At 38.4% G+C, this 17,748-nt stretch overlaps 1 protein-coding gene across 1 annotated transcript in view; it reads right to left on the bottom strand.

The window, feature by feature from the left end:
- Positions 1-5,293: 5,293 nt before the first annotated feature.
- The window catches only part of LOC122058203 (E3 ubiquitin-protein ligase PRT6-like), a 50,403-nt gene continuing 37,948 nt past the window's right edge, over positions 5,294-17,748 (bottom strand). Inside the window, exons 7-20 of the mRNA XM_042620761.1 lie at positions 17,317-17,517; positions 17,055-17,150; positions 16,459-16,973; positions 14,809-14,860; positions 14,054-14,693; positions 13,474-13,682; positions 12,828-13,363; positions 12,572-12,676; positions 12,356-12,422; positions 12,014-12,091; positions 9,118-9,186; positions 8,766-8,867; positions 8,187-8,235; positions 5,294-5,849 (exon numbers count right to left, since the gene is read on the bottom strand). Coding sequence (XP_042476695.1) covers positions 8,793-8,867; positions 9,118-9,186; positions 12,014-12,091; positions 12,356-12,422; positions 12,572-12,676; positions 12,828-13,363; positions 13,474-13,682; positions 14,054-14,693; positions 14,809-14,860; positions 16,459-16,973; positions 17,055-17,150; positions 17,317-17,517 — 2,643 coding nt within the window. The 3' untranslated portion in view covers positions 5,294-5,849; positions 8,187-8,235; positions 8,766-8,792. The remainder of the gene's footprint in view (positions 5,850-8,186; positions 8,236-8,765; positions 8,868-9,117; positions 9,187-12,013; positions 12,092-12,355; positions 12,423-12,571; positions 12,677-12,827; positions 13,364-13,473; positions 13,683-14,053; positions 14,694-14,808; positions 14,861-16,458; positions 16,974-17,054; positions 17,151-17,316; positions 17,518-17,748) is intronic.

The following is a 17,748-nucleotide window of genomic DNA, read 5'->3' as shown; positions in this document are numbered from 1 at the left end:
TCTCTCTCTCTCTCTCTCTCTCTCTCTCTCTACATGTGGAGGAGAAAGGGGGAAGTAATTTTCGCTATTACTCCTTAAAAATCTCTCTCTCTCTCTCTCTCTCTCTATATATATATATATATTTAAACCTTTATAATTATTTTAAAAAAAAATCTCACTCATCCTCTCACCCCTCAAAATGGAAGATGAAAAAAATAATAATAATAAACTCTCTATGATCATCTCTCTCTCTCTCTCTCTAAATGTGGAGGAGAGAGGGGAAGTAATTTTTTCTATTACTCCTCCTTAAATCTCTGTCTCTCTCTCTCTCTCCATATTTAAATTTTTATAATTATTTTAAAAAAATCATTAATTATAATTATTAAGTATTAAAAAGGATAAAAAAAAAAAAAAAAAAGACACATAATAACCCACAATAAGCGTGGTTTTCCTTTTCCAAATCGTGGGGGATAAAAAATAGAAAGATTTACAAAGACAAATATGGAGAGAGAGAGTGAGAGAATTATGGACAGTGGGGAGGGAGTGAATAATTATTGGGATATTTATTGCATAAAAACGGTTTCCCTCAATCCTCTTTCATCGATTTTAAAAGTTTTTACTGCATGGAATCCTTCACTAATAACATCATTACTTCTCTTAAATTATCTCTATAAATATAAAACACTATCCTTCTTTATATATATACCACAGAGAAGACAAAAAAACAATTACAATATCCCAAAATTTATCAATTTCATATTTCTTTTCTACTACAATAGCACAAAATTTATCAACTTCAGCTTCCTTTGCTCTTGGATCAGTGGCACCGCATCTCAATTTCAGATACTTCACATCCAAAAGGTACGTTTGCCAAACTAAACTTTATTTTTATTTAAGTGGATCATTGGTTGTTGAAAGTCTAATAGAAAATTGGTAGTGCATGCCATTTATTTTTGTCAAGTATAGAAATTAAATTTTGTGCTTATGCAAAATTTGATCATTCTTCAGTCAGTCTTTGGTTTTGAGTTTTATGGCATGCCAAACCTTGTCGCTGATTTTATAACCAATGTCTCGACCATGGTGATCTTGTTTCTAAATTTCACTGTATGTCTTGCATCATTTGTCTAACATGTTTCTTGGAATAAGGTGAATATGATAAAATCTGATATAATGGAACATGCTTCAAATACCTAAGGAACATACCTGCCTTTTCTAGGAATTGCTCTATTTTTTATTGTTATTTTCATTTACAACATAAAAAGAGTGAAATGGTTTTGTTGTTGTCGATGTTGTTCTAGTTTGCATGTTATGCTGATTTTTATTTTCATGTATAACTAGCTTATAGCAAGAAGAATATTCATGTACTGAAGAAGATGCTGAAATAGTAGTTATTGGGAGCCAATGATGATGACAATGTTGATAATGTTAAGTCATCCAAGCACCAATTGTAACTCATTCCTTACTTTAATTGATGTGCTTGTCACTTTGCAAGAAAGGGTGGGGAGTGGGTAAAAGGGTTTGGATGTATACAAAGTCAATTGTTATATACGAAAAAATATTTCATGCAAATTGGTTTAAACAAATATGTTCTCTCCTTCGCTCCAATTTTTTTGTTCACACAAAACCACTAAAAAAAATATGTTTTGTCACACGTGCATTTGCGCGTACAATTTTTGAATCCCTAAGATTATGGGTTAAAATTAAAGTATTTTATAAAAACATAAATATTAAAAATTAGTAGGTTAAAAGTATATTCTGTTTGCCACTTAACAAATGCCAACACATACTAGATATATATATATATATATATGAAAGAGATAGGAATACTAGCGCATTATCTAAGAATAAGGTATACTAGCGAAATTTCAACCATAAGATCTGATAATCTTAGATACAACCGTTGGATCGAGGGAAATCATTCAAACCTTTAATCCACCGCTGCGACACCATTTTTCTCTCCCCTTTCTATCTCCCCACTCCCACAACGGCTCAACTTCACAGATGTCTCTGCCTTCGGGCATCCCGAGCTTGCTGATCGAGGAGAAGAAGCAGTCGCCGTCCTTGTCAAACACCTTGAAGGCCTCCGTCAGATCCGCCTCGCCCTGCGGGCTACTGGAGCCGCCACCACCAGATGTATTGTAGTCATCAGCGTGCTCACCATGGACTCAATCTCCGTGGGTTCGGTTTCAAAGCTGAGAGCAGCGAGAGAGAGGGGCATTGGGCAGGGAAAGAGAGTCCTAAGAGTTCACTGAAGATTTGCAGAGAGGGGATTAGACTACAACACTAGGTGGGACGAGAGAGAGAGACAACGACGGGGATTGACAGAGACGTTTGTCTTTCCATTTTTCCAATATCAATTCAAATCCCAAGCCAAAGTTAAGAGAGTCACAATTTAACTGGAAGAAGCAAAACATGCTCATTTTCACAGCAAGAAAGAAAAGGAGCAAAAAACGTCCGAATCAACAATGAAAACGACATCATTCGCCGCAGAAATTAGATTCAATAATCAAATCTTGAAACACTTAGTACCTGAAGTTTTAGCATATCAAATTCTGGAAAATACAGAAAACATAAGATTCTGATCACAATATAAACAAGGTCCGTAAAGATACAGTGAGGCTAGCTAGGGTTTGTAGAATCGACGAATTCTTTAAATCCTGCAGCTAAAGAGATCATAGAAATGAGAAGAAGAATGTCGTAAATTCGAGAGACGCAGGTAATGAATCGTAGAGAAGATAGAAACAAAGAAAAAAGGAGAGATGGAGAGAGAGTGGAACACAAAGCATCGCTTCTATTCTTTTGACTCTTGCTTTGCTGACGATGACGACGACGATGCTATCCTCCCCTCAGCCCCCTCCTCCATCCCAGTTCGTTGGTTTACACTTTCAGTTTTATTTATGATGATAAGTTCAGATTGAGATAGATTATGTTTTTCATCTTCTTCTTTCCATCCGATCAGAGATAAAATTTATGTTTTCAATTATTAATTCACAATGCAGGATAAAATTGCCCCTGATTTTTGTCCTTTTGAATCAATTGCATAGCCCCCTTCTGAAATCGTGAGTGTGTTTAAGGAGAGGGGAAGAAAGAGAGTGTGTGTGTGTGTGTGTGTGTGTGTTTAGAAGAGAGATCAAACGGAATTTGTGGAAGAGAGAGGGGAAGCCAGAGATGGTGAGGGAAAGAAAAGTAATTATTGAGCGAGGCTAGATAGATTATATAAGACAACAAGTACAAATGGTATTGATGTAATCTATCGAATCCAATAATCTACATTCGTTAGCATATCTGTCATTTTCCATATATATATATATATATATATATTAAGATCTAGTGTCTTTCAAGTAAACATTAATAAAGTTGCTTTAGAAGGGCCGAACTGATATGCCTATCAGGTTTAGGGTTTGGTTAGTTACTTGTCAAAATTTATGACTTTATTTATTCAAACACCTTTCGACATATTAACCATGTGCCTTAGATTTTTAGAGTTTTATTTTGCCACGTGACAAGTTTTGTTTAGGTTAAAATGTGAAATGGGATATGGACTTTGAGGTCTCCATATCTGCAAAAGTGGGCCTCGTCCAATCCACTATGTGACAATTAGCAGTTCTGGAATATTTTTCATCCAGAATTGGGTTCAACCGGTCAAGCTCAACACACGTTTGAATGTCCTAACAAATTGCAGGGACATGCTATAACCATTAACCCCATTCACACGTTTAAAGGTCCTTGCCTTAAGTTTCTACTTTAAAATGTTTCACCAAAGAGAGTTGAAATGGAAGGTTTTGTAGTTTAAAACTTTTATCAATGAACCATTTACATAAAATAAAAAAAATTTCCTTCACCCATAATCAAGGAAGAATCCTTTGACAGGAAAAATGAGATGTATTTTCCACCATTCGCGAAAATAAGGCATATATACATGAAGATTGATTACTATCAAGGAAAACATTCTCCTTACAAATTCAATAAGGAGAGAGTTTTCTTTTGTCTTAACCTAAGAATCTATCATCATAATCACTGTTCTCAGATGACCAGTGGCTGAAGAGTTCCTCTAAACCATGGGTAATATAAAACTCTTTAGGGTCTACCGTGGAGCGTCCCTGACACAGCTTCCCAGCCACTAAATCAACGGAGTCTACAGTGAAGCCTAAATTGCGTAAGAAAAAAAAAACAGTGAAGCCTAAATCGAAACATGTGAGAGTTGCAACTATTCAGAACTTGGGAACCTTCAGGTATCAGATTATCACTAATGCACAACTTTCCCAACCACTGAATCAGTGTTATCAAATGCGGTTGCGAAATTTCAAGCAATCCCCAACTGTGATTGCACGAGCACTTCAACAAATTGATGTAAAATTTCATCCGTCACAAGACTTCTAATACACATTGTACATGATTAGGTGTTCATTCTCATCCACACTAACAATTAGAATGTCATCAAAATAAATGACTACAAATTTACCAATGAATGGCCGAAGCACCTGATTTATCATCCTCATGAAATACTAAGGCCATTTGATAGGCCAGATGGCATCACCAACCATTAACTAGGATTAAGCAATCCACTCTAAAGTTTAAGCCTGGAATACGATCATGAAGTTGAAAGTGCCCTAGAGGCATACCATCAGAAAAGCATCCTCGACTCCCTAGATATATCAAGACAACAGCAATAGCTACCTTTCAAGCAGAGTCAATAAGACATTACCCATTAGCTCCTAGGTCACTAACTCGATATGAAAGGAAAGCAGCTCTCCCTCCCTTATCCTAATCCTAACTCCCACTTGGGAGGGATAAAAACCTCTAAAGGCGGCAGCAGCTAGTGTGGTTTGGATCTTTGACTTTGACCACCACAACGGCAGCCAAAGAATCTACGCAATTCTAAACCTGCTTGCCAATTATCCGTGACTCTAAAGACCCAAATTTGACCTACTGATGTGAAGGATATCGGAAATTATTCCAAAGCAATTTGACGCGTTGCAACGCTCGGTAGGTTGCCTTCACTTGCTCCTCCGCTTGCTGGGTCACGGACCATTGTTTGCTTGAGCAGCCCAGCAAGAAAAAGCCTACCACTATATAAAGACGCCCTGCATCTCAACCTAAAGAAGCTAGGGTGCTCGATGGGTGAGCTTTAATGATATCTTGCAAATGTTTTAACAAGTCCAAAATCCTTGAAAATTTTATTCTCTCTCATGTCTTATGTTCAGGACTTTCAAATCCAAAAGTAAATTGTTGGCCAGGCACTGCTACAAAACTCAGCTCAGCAGAGGTTCTGAAATCCCGCTAATTTCTGAGTCCAGAATTAGCTTGTACTTGGTTTGGAAGCCCACGGAACGCAGCAACACAATTATTTGAAGCATTTACAGTGTCTACATGTCTGTACATCCAACCACTTCAAGTCCAAATATACATCTCCAACTGTTCCATGACCCAAAACAGTACAGAAAACTTTTTTTTGGGGGGGGGGGTGGTGGGGAGGGGCGGTGGGTGTTGGGTGTCGGTTTATTGCCCCAGCACATTCCCCATTTTCACGGCTTTAGATCATCTCATTGCTGATGTTATTGGTTTTGATCCATTAAATAGGAAGAAAAAAGATTCCCCATACTGCCCCTACACTTTAAAACAGATTGCACAACATAGCTCATGCAACTATACAACAATGACGAGAAAGCATGCTAAAGCACAGTCCGCATGGGGACCTTGAAAGGAAACTTAACCTTGAACTGAATATAAACAATTGCATGTCCTTGTAACACATGATTCAGAAAGACTGGCAGCTAAGCAACACACTTGAGTACAGATGTGAAATGGTGCAGTAAGCTCACAGCTCCTCATTTTAACGCAAGTCCCAATTCTGATGTGGGAAATCATACCTGGAAGTCAACAAAAATGTCGGGTTAACATGACATAGAAGCCATGCACAAATGGAAATGCATACACATACACTGAGAAACAAGATACTCATGTATAAACAATACTGTTCTTTAAATAGAATCAACAACAGTTTCCATCACACTTTCTTTTCATGGTCACTTTCTTACATTTATAAAAATAACACATGTACCCATAGAGAATGAAGCAAACTACATGCAATTGAATGCAGCTCATGCCTGCAGGGATATAGAAACCAACTAGCTAAGTGGGCCTGATTCAAATTATACTGTGACATCACAAAACTTAACTTCGTGGAAGCAAAAGGATGATACTCAGATGAGTGAGAAAAGTGTGCTGTAAGGCAGTAAAACAAGATATAAAGGTCAAGAGGCATCGGAAAAATTACAAGTGCTGATGTTTCTCTGGCTCTAGGACCAGATTTGAACAGAAAATCATCACCATAAGACCAACTAATCACAAGAAATTTAGCTTAACAAGCTCAAACATGTGGAATCAAAGATGACGTGAAAGTTGATACCAGCCATGACATAAGGAACACAAAAAGGCCGACGATTTGTTTATGTATTAGGAATAAGGGTGTAATTCAATAGCTGTGATGCTGCTGCTAGCCACAGAGAAGAAGTTGGTAAGAACTTGGTAGCTGTTTCTTCATGGCTAGGAAGTGGTAACAATTTCTAGCTGGATTCCCATCTTTGCCATGCTGGTCCCAATACTAGAGAAAAGAGAAGGGTGTATGTGTCAGACTGGTAGCCGGAATCAGCATTGATCAACAACAACAACAACAAAGCTTAGCCTTATCCCAACTAAATGGAGTCGGCTACATGGATCCGCAAGTATATGAAAAAAAAAAAAAAAAAACTCTTCGGGGCATCCCACTCACGACCCGTCTGCAACACGAATCCTAGCCTTCCAGGCAGCAATTGATCCTGGACACCAAACAGGGATTCACAACATGGGACAAGGTTTACTAGCACCAAGTACCAACCGGAGTACAAGTAAGCAACAAACTTCTTCAGTTCTTTACGGGAGAGGAACAGGACAAGTTCGCATTCAGACATAGCCATGGGATAAAACATCTCTCCACAGCCCCAAGTACAAAAACAGTCATGGGTTTTATGCTACATGGACCGCTGAATTTGCCATTCTGACAGTTGGATGGATGGGTTAAGGTCTAGAAGGCATTGTGTCACCCAAACCAATCATTTACCTCCCACATTTGCCCTATTGTTTACAATGATCCAACTGTTCTTCAGAAAAGGTCAAATTCTATCAACTTATCTGAAGCTTTATTTCTCAGTATGCCTAGGGGTAAAACTCAGGCCAAACTCGTGCTTCACTTTAAACGAAATTGAGCACAGCTGGGGTCCTGCCCAGTCTTCATTTTGGTTCAAAATTTCAGTTCACTACCCAGCCCCCCCATCCCCCACAAATAAAAAATAAAAATAAATAAATAAATAAAAAAGCACCAACTGGATGGCATATGGCCAGAGGCTGATGTCAAGAGTATGTCCACATAGTCTCATGCCAGCAGTAATGCCACATGGCAGGAAAACCATGGCATGTGGATACAGCCTATATATAAGCACTAGGGACAGGCCTCCATCCCTTTTACTAATCAAAAAATAAAAATCATTTATCAACGAAGGGAGGGATGGAATTAAGTAGGGATAAAAGTTCAATTTATCAAGATAAATGGAGAACTTCCTAAAACTTAGTGGTGGAAGAACAGGTACCAGCTCCTGATTTCCCCACTCATCCATGGAGCTTAACTGGTGAGAATATCATGCTTTCAGTTGTGCTTCATAGAGCCTCGGTAAGAAAATCCTGAAATCTTGGTTGGAGTAAACTTCGACCAAGATTTTATCCTCTTAGACTATATATTTAGAAGTGTGAGCCAAGAAATTGAAGCTACGAAATCAGATGGGCCTCATCAATTTGGGCAACAGATGACTTCTATACATGACCTAAAGAAGGAATAGAAGTATCATCCTTTTAGCAATAACTAATTCAACATTATTACATGTCTCCCTTCAGAGAGTACTAGGCTTCGAAGGGATACAGTTCTGATTGGCATTTGTAAAGATTTGTCTTTATTGATATTTTCCTTCTACCAGGTTAAAAAACGTAGCTCTTCTCAAAAGGAATTGGCAAAAGTAAATACACCAGTATCTAGGCCCTTTATCTATTTATGTCATTAATGAAGGGTGATTGACCATTGTACACAGTTCTGTCCCCTTGAAGGAATCCAAGAACACTCTTAACAACGGTAAACCAAAAACATTGCGAGATGTGAGAGGGGGAAACAATGAAACTACCTGAATGAGATGCACAATAAGAACCCCAACACTCCAATGTGTTTCCCACCTGAATATAGGAAACAATTTTTAAGTACATACAAACAAGTAGATGATTTTGAACCTGGAGACCATTTTCCATTCTTCTGACATCAATCAGAAACAGAAGGTCCTATTATTTAAAATATTCAGATCAACTATCACTATACAATGTAACTCTTTTTTTTTTTTTTTGGAGGGGAGCTGGGGAGAATAAACATAAAAGACCTCCCAAATGTTTAGCGACATTTAGCACTTGGTGGGTCCCCAGGATAGAGGACCCACACCCGTCTCATAAAAATTCAGCCTAAAATGAGCACAAGGGAAATGGTTCAAACTTTAATCCAAGGCTTCATCACTACAGAAGGGATTGGTTATAAAAAAAGACATTTTTGTATTTTCAGCCATTTTCTTCACTCATTTGGGCTGAAATTTTACCAACACTTGGGGTCCTCTAATCACATTGACCCACACAACATTGCAGATAGTAACGCGCCAAACATCAGTAGGCACATAAAGATAGATATAGAGAGGTGGGAGAGAGAGAAGGTGAAGACTTGCCTCCACAACCTTAATATAAGTTCTATTCTACATCAGGAATGGTGAGTCGATAGTAGTTTGACGAAGAACTTCAGAACTTCGATCGAGTCCATGAGATGCCACCTAGCAAGAATGATAAAAGACCATGTAATATATAGTTGAAGAAATCAAGCAATAGAGACCATAGCTTTCTAGTAAGTCAATGAAAGGTGCCACCAAGCACACAAGATAAAAGACCTTGGAATATATAATTGAAGAAATCAAGTAACAGAGCTATCTAGTAAATCAACATTGAATGACGGTGTCACTTTGCAATCATCAAATCATTACAGAAAATTATATACAATGTCAAGGTGAAAGGCCCATTACTCACCATATTTGTAAGAGCAGTGTACCGTTCCTCATTCAAGTACAATGGCTTCCCTCTTTGCATTTCAATATCCTGCAATCCGAAAAAAAGATAAAAATGTTACAGCCAAGAAGTCAGCAAAAGGAACTGACTAAGCAACTCATATTTTGGTTCATCTTTAAACTACGGCATAGATTTTGACTATAAACATGTGACAACATAACAATATCAACACTACAAGTGGAAGTGCCAACTCCATTCTCTCATGAACTTTACATAGCTTTTGACTGCAAACATGTGACAGAACATAACAATCTCAATACTACATATGGAAGTTCCAACTCCATTTTCTCATGAACTTTACACTGAACTTCAGTGAAGAGTTTGTACAAGGATACTTAAATCACTTAAACTTTGTTCCCGGGTCCCAGCTACCTGGGGCCAGGGCATCTAGGTGGAATCGGCTATCATATCTACCAGCCTGCTCTGTTCGTGAGCATGGTTTTGGTTACACACTGCTGGATGGTGACACTTCTACCGTCACCACACAGGAAATACCGCCTCGCTTTAAGTTTCCCAATCCAGTTCTTGTTTCAAGTTTGAAATAAACAAACAGGCAATCATTTCCTGCCGAGTCCACTTAGGGAGACTTTTACTATATGGCCCTACATCTGTCATGCAGCAAATCAGGAAGGGCCCAAATTCCTTGGTCAGATAGAGCTCAGCGACCCTGCTCACATGTCAAGCAATGGCCGTAACAGAGTTGCCACAATGGACAGATAAGCTTTAAAGATTCAATAGCAATTAAACAAATAGAAAAGAAATGGATGGCTGCTGAAAATACAAGGGTTAATGTCAATATATTGCAGTTGTATGAATGAATCTAGCTTTCAAATTTGAGAGTTGGCCTATCCAAACCCTACCCTAACTATCCAGCGTTACAATTGGTACATAAAATTTCCAAACGGCACAAACAGGGTGAGTTGTATAGGAGGGGCCCCTACATAGATTGTGGAAAAGACCTATTGCCCAAGAAACTTCTTCCATCTAAATCCGCATTTAATTCTCCTTCAAAGTCCAATTCAAAGGAATGGAATCAAAATCCCTGATCGTAGAGCACCCTTGCTTGCGACTTTCTCTGAATATCATTCTTTTGACTGATTGCCTTCCGCCCGAAATTAAGAATGATTTTGAACCATGGACTGAAGCCAAAAGCTCTGAAGCATCAGCCTTGCTGTCCTACTATTAGAAGTGAGGGTTTTCCCGCTTGTCTCATCTAACATTTTTCAACCCTTCCCGACATTCTTACGATCTCATGATTCCACATTTAGCTGTGGTCCTTGGGGAGTACAGAAAACCTAATGCTAAATGGCACCTCAAACCACCACAAATTCTCAAATTCCTCAAAACCTTGGAAAATTGCAAGAGAAAAATATGGTCTTCAAGGATATTCAATAGAACATAAGCCCGGCCGGAACCCGGTCTGTCTCCTGCTAACCAATATCTTGGTCTAATACCCTATGCCACAGACCTAGGTTCTTTGGAAAACCACCATAATCATTTGCCTAAGTTCCACCCTTTTAAGTCTGTGATAGGGAGCAGTCTTATTTTTCAGTTAGTCTTTATTTCTTTATTATTTGGATTGATTCAGTTTTCTAAATATGTAAAGGCTTAACAGCCCACCTTACGATTTGTAATTATGAAATAGAATTTTTTTCCCCCCTGAAAAGTGAGTTGTGTGCTCTCTATGCCTTACCTCCAAACCCACACCCCCCCCCCCCCAAAAAAAAAAAATTTCCTCTCTACCTCGCCTCTTTCCCCTCCCCACTATTGAACTTTCTGGTCCTCTTCTCCTCCTCCTCTTCCATCAATCAGAACCCACCACCAGCAGGGATCATTCATTTGATCTGCATCTCTTGTTCATCCTCTCTCGAATAAGTCCAAAAATATTTTCAGATTTCATCTGAGGAAAGGCCGAGGAATCCTGTTTTCATCACTTGCCCAATCAACAGAAACTTTGTCTTTCGGGTTATAACAGCCATGCGAACAAGAGCAGCTCATATACCTGGATATCAAGGTTATAAATTTAGAATCGAGGTTCGGATCGGTGATCCGACTCAATCACAGTAAATAAGTATTGATAAAATGGAATCACTATCAAATCATTCGACTGGCCCAGATTGGTTGATCCAACTAGTCTGATCCTGATACTTGAAACCATGGTGAACATCAACCTCAATAAGATAATTTCATTTTCCACAATGGTGATCTGGTCTTCAAAAAGAAGCATAGGAAGCGGATTTACAAAGCTGAACTCGCATTTTTCAATTACACTAGCAATCCAAGATTTGATCAAAATGCTTCTACCAAAATTGGTGCTATTTCAATTGTCTTAGTCAATACAAACTAAAACATCAAATAACATTATGTAAGAATCTATGTTTTTAATCAAAATACTATCATTACAACCTAAAATCAAGTAAACCCCACTATTTTCTTCAAATTTTTTTTTTCCGAAAGGAACTGTTACAAACTATTCTTATACCAGATTAGCAACACTAGTCAAACTAAATCACATATTTGAGAAGATTTAAGAAATTCAAGCCCATAACACCAATTTCTAGGAAAACCAATCTCAAAACAACGAATGAATGAAATATTCACATGTAGTCAGCAGTTAATTTTGTAGAATAAAAGAGTAGGAACCAATTTCTCAATGATTTTCCTTTTTTGTGTTGAATTTTTACCATAGAACTAAGATTTAGAACAAGATAAAAACAAGTGCATTTATGGAGTTTACAGGAATAGCTAAAATGCTACTACTGATTGTTAGCGCAAGTATTTCTACGACTTTGATGTATTATATAATAGGTAATCATTACTAAATGTAATTGAGCAAAATACAAAAACAAAAAAATACCTCTTCACCAAAGGCATCCAAGTAGGGAGAAGGCCAAGGTGATTGACGTGCTGATCTTTGCAACAAGATTGTGGTTTTCTGTCACACAAAAAGTTTGACATTTTTTGAGGGGGGAGGGGGGGGGAAAGAAACAGCCTTTAGAAGCAGTTCAGCATTTCAAAATTCTAACTGGTGGGTGGTCTCACCACCCACCCACAGATTCACATAAGGTATAGCCAAGCCCTAAACTAGGAAACTCTCAGGTTCCAGAACGGCCCCTTCCAGGGGTAAAAAATTAAGGAATAAAAGAAGACGGAGTTTGAGCAAAGAAACCAATATAATTCTGAGAAGCACCAACCATACCCTGATCAAAAGGAACACTCCAATACCAGCACCACAGGCCATTGCATGAGTTTGGCAGCTGCTTTCCCTTTTAAAAGTGTTAGTAAGAAACATGTTAGCAACAAAATGTCAAAGCTGCATATTTGGCTCAAGTTTGGCAAGCATACAACAGCCCTAGAAAACCAACAACTAAGACAGCATCTACAAACAGAAAAGGAATAATCAACGAGAACAAACCTGCAGCAGGACTTCCAGGTTGGAGAGCATAATCTACCACAAAGCAAGCACAATGCCGGTTCATCCTGAACAACTTTGCAATCAGGGCACTGCGGTTTTACATACCTGATGGAGCAAATAATTATTTTGAATGACTTTATACTCAGACAAAACAGTGCGGAAAGGATTTCTATGCCCTCCACCCAAACCAACCAAACCACCCAAAAGAAGTGTAAAGGAAATCAACCTAATTTCTGGAGGGAAATCAAGAAAATACCTCTGCAAAAGATCCTGATAAATATGGGGCAGACGCATCAACTTAAATGGAACCACCAGAGTGGAGTGCAAAGCACGTCCATAACCACGAATCTCAAACACCTTGAAGAAATGATTGAACCATCTTAACACCATAGTATGCAACAGAACATCCTTGAGAACAACATCCAGAGAGGGAATTTTGAACATGTTCTCCAGCTGTTCAATTTCTTTAAGCTCCATTGATGAATCATAGGTACTTTCCCATATATTGTTTGTATGAGGAGATGATCTATCCCAAACATGAGATTTATCACAAAATGGTGTCGACATTGAAGAGCTTAGCAACTTCCACAATAAAGCACACCTCCTTAAATAAGGAAAAGTAAATCTGCGAATCATATCTTTTGGATGCCCTGAGGAATCAATATAATTGGAAACAAAATATTCCTGAGCAATTCCAGATTCTCCAATAATCTTGCACATGTTAATAATTGGGGAGTCATCAAGCTGTAAATTGGTGAGATCAAGTCGACTCCCACAGGATGTAATTACTGCCTGCAATGCAATGCACCAAAAGAAGGAGAATCAGATTAGAAGAAACAATTAAGCAAAATCAATGATTTATAACCTGCTTGAAAGAATGAATTCTGAATTGCAAGATGTACCTGAATTACACACACAACATAGAAGAGATGCACAAAAGGTATGAAAGACTCCATGGATGACAGAAATGGACGAGGAAGACAAAACAACACCAACATCAATGAAGAAAAGGGATCATGAGCAAGGACAGGATCAGCAGCTCGTTTCCAAAACTGGATGTCAGGATATATTATTCCCTTGTCAACATGTTTCATCAAATGCAACATATCACCTGTCAAGCATGGTGCCAATTAGAAGAATATGATGGGGTAATATATATATATATATATAATTTTTTTTTTTTTGGGGGGTGTGTGTGTGTTGGAGGTAGGGCAACCTTATTGACTGCCTTTGCAAGTTTGAATGAACAATTTAAAATTGGAATAGAAAAGCAAAATCTAAGTGTGAGAAGTCGCCCGTACCCCCAGACTGCCACAGGCTACAGTATTATACAGTATTTAACTGAAATACATGCCTCTAGACTCCAATGCAAATACATATGTGATACGATGACTTATAAATCAGAGAACCAAAAGTTTGAATGCTGCCCCACCCCCCTCAAATTAAGCAGGGAAGTTAAGTGAGAATTGAAAAATAACTTACCTCTTCGACTACCAGCACCAGAGGACACTTCATCCATAGAAACACCTGAGCAAACAGCCTCTGACAAAAACTGAATGCCTCTAAACCTAAGAAGCACCTGAACAGAATCCTCACTCCGCGTACTTTGGACAACTTGGAGCAACAATGACAAAATAAAGCCACTGGAAGATTCGAGCTCCTTATACAAAGCAGAGGTTGAATCTAATCTGCACATATAAGATCTTCGACCTCGTGCAGCAATTTCTGTTGATATAAGGGAGTATCTAAGTGTGTCCCACAGAACCAAAGAATGACTTAGCCTCCCAGATATAGTAAAATTTCCATGTCTGTCTGCATAGTACAATTTAGCAAGTATACGATAGACAGGTTCAAGAATATGTCGCATTCTTTTATTATGCTGCAAAGAGAACGCTTTCAGGAGCGCACCCTTCTCAACCACATTAGCTGTACTTTGAAGGAGGGCTATGGCTTGTTGAAGGCAAAGCTCAGTAACTTCCGAATTTGATGTGCTTGAAGAGCTAGAAGTTAGTGAACAATGGTCTGAAGACATTATCGGTTTCCTTATATTACCAGAATAATCAGGGAGCGCAGGCAGGACTGAATTTGCAAGTCTGCGGCACACAGGACAAAGAAACTCCCCCTGAAAAGAAAATGAAGATTACAGACAGGATAAGCAACCATTTCACTTACTGCCAGGAATAATGAAACGATAAAAAATTAAACCCCAGCACTAAAGAAAGGAGAGAGAATCTCACCTGATCTGGATCCACAATTTGCCCTCCTTCAAAAACAAGTCTCCTATTGTATCTGTATATATAGTTAAAACCAAAACCCTTTAGACCTCACACTGCATATCAATACAGTATATTGGAATTCTATATACACACCTCAAATTGTATAAATGGATCTCTTTTCATCAGTTAAAAGAAAATAACACCCATAGAAGAAACAATGCAGTTGATCAGATCAATAATAAAATTTAATAAAATTTCCCCTTTAGATTTTCTTGAGATGTTTGCATATTTAAATGTATGTCTGAACATTCAAAGAATATGCCAGTCTATATGGTAACTAGACATGATCATCGAACCAAAATAGCCAGCTGGATGGACCAACCAGAAACTAATACCTTTAAAAGAAGCTAGGTTCAATCAATGGAAATTTCAAAAAACCAAGAAAATTGAACCACCCCAACAGTTTTCGCTTGACCCTGAGAAAGGTGGTGATAAGAGAACCATTTGGTCTTGATGAGGACATCATCCAGGGATTTAGGAAATATCTGAGGAGATGCCGAAGATTCCGTCATACACAACAACATATCACTTCATTTGGCTAGATGTCCCTTGTGTGGATGCATATTTGTATTTACTTATGTGTAGCTTGTGCTTATTTTGTTGTATTTTAATTTATGTCAAAAGTGTTATGTACTAATGTTGTAAGGGATTTATTGCCGGAAAAGTAGTATGAGAGAATTCACTCTTTTCTTTTCATTTTGGGTTTTAAAAGGTTGCATTTTGAAATGGAAAACAAGGAAGATGATGTTGAAACTTGGAGATTTCTCCCATTCTCTGCAGTATGAGTGATCCCTGCAAACCTTGGAGTGAATCCAAGCCCCCTCTCTCCTCCCTAACTCTTCCCACTTATGCTACCACCCTCTTCCTCTCTCCTTTTCCTTTCCTATCAGTCCCACTTTCCCACTTTTCTATTAATTTATAACCTCAAACACAATGGGGGCTCATCAATTAACAGCAAGGACGCAGTGGGACCGCAAAGGAATACTTGTATTAAATTTCCCAAACCCGTCCTGCATCAGGTCTCCTGAGCAATAGGTAATAAATGGGAACAAACAGGCTCTGCCTCTATGCTATATGACACTGATTCTCAACTCCAAGAAAATAAAAGGACAAGGAAGCTTGTCGCCAAACCAGTATCTACTTAATCCGGGAAATACAACTGGAAATATACCATTCACAAAAAAAGATGGGTGCGCAGGCAAAGGGAATATCATCAATACGATGGAGAGGCAATGGGGACCTTATATTTTTCCCTACTAGAGCCACAACATTGTGACGACAGATGAAATAAGAGGAAATCAGATTAACAAACTCAATTATTTATGTGGGTGCGTGCATACACACACAGAAGATGACATAGGAACCAATGTACACAACAATCTTGAATTGACTCAACCAAACCACCCTTGCAGATAACAATTCAGTACAAATGACAAATACTACAAATAATACTAAGCTACTTTCCTACTATTTCTTTTTACTAAAGCTCACGACAATACTGGTGAAGGAAAATAAACCGGATCCACTCGGAAAGAGCTTCATTCTGTAAAGAGAAATTGGCAGGAATTTTAGCAAATTACCACAAGACCACAATTTACAGGAATAAATTACCTTTCCTTCAGAGATAATAAGTAACGATCACGGCATTCTTGATGCACAGCATGCCCACATGAAGAAATATGAATTCCATCACAATCAGAGGGACCAAATCCATCAAACGGTGCAAACCAATTATTGGACTTAGATGATGCATTTTCACTACGTGAAAGAGAAATCTTGGAGCCTGAAGGATATTCTGAGGTCTCTCTTGAAAGAGACGCTATATACTTTCCAAGCAAAGCAGATTCAGCACTGCCGCTTCCTTTTGACTTTTCAACATCATCTGAAGCTGGAGATTTCTGGTTGTCATCCAGAACACTTGCATGCAACAAGCTATCATGCAAATCTCTCTTAATAGACCGGTAAATTCCTTCTTCCATCATCTCAAAAGAAGATGGATTCATATTTGTATCTGTTGATGCACTCGGCAGATGAATATCACTCACATCAGGATGTTGAGCCTTCAGAAAGTCCAGCATAGCATCTCCCCCATGTGGCCCATCATGTCCGAATTTGTTGACTGCATTCTGAACCAACAACAATAAGTGAGAAAAAGAATCATTTCAAGAACTGGATGAGAAAAAGCTTCTACATTGCATATCAGTCACCTGGTTTGTTGTGAACGAACGACGTTCCTGGCCAGATTGATTGACTTGATCCCATGATGGGGGGCCTCTCTCAGTGAAACTCACAAGTCGAGATTTCTAGTCACAATGATCGGTTTAAGGTTTAACAGATTAGACTGATGCAACCATTGCTTTGGCAAATAAGAAAATAATAATGTGCTATTACAACAATTCGAAAAAACAGTTCAGAAAGGAACTTTTCTTTGGACACAGCAACAAGGGAAAACAAAATTGCACCACCAACCTGGAGAAGAATCAGGAAAGACACGGGATTCTTAGAATCTGGATCACGACAAAGAGAACAAATAACTGGGGCTGGATCTCCTGAGACATGATTATCATCAGGGATAATTACTTCATTCTTGCATTTTGAATCATCCAACAAATCATTTGCAGTGGAGTTGAGGTTTGCCATAAATTTGGACTGTGCAGCTCTCATTTTCTCCTGCAGGCCAAGCTCAGGTAAGCCAACAAAACAACAAATTAACCAAAGCACTCAAACAACTCATGAAATAGAAACAGAAAAAAAAAAACCAATCAGTCATAACCAGCATATGAACCATCATGGTGTTAAATATAAGTATTATTTGTTAACATCTGCATAATCCTCAATATCTTTTTGGGTACAAGGAAAACCCCCAACCCAACTCACCCACCCCCCACATGAAGGCGGGAT

The sequence above is a fragment of the Macadamia integrifolia genome, chromosome 12, assembly GCF_013358625.1.
Source record: "Macadamia integrifolia cultivar HAES 741 chromosome 12, SCU_Mint_v3, whole genome shotgun sequence".
Lineage (NCBI taxonomy): Eukaryota > Viridiplantae > Streptophyta > Magnoliopsida > Proteales > Proteaceae > Macadamia > Macadamia integrifolia.
This window is presented reverse-complemented; position numbering and strand designations above follow the sequence as displayed.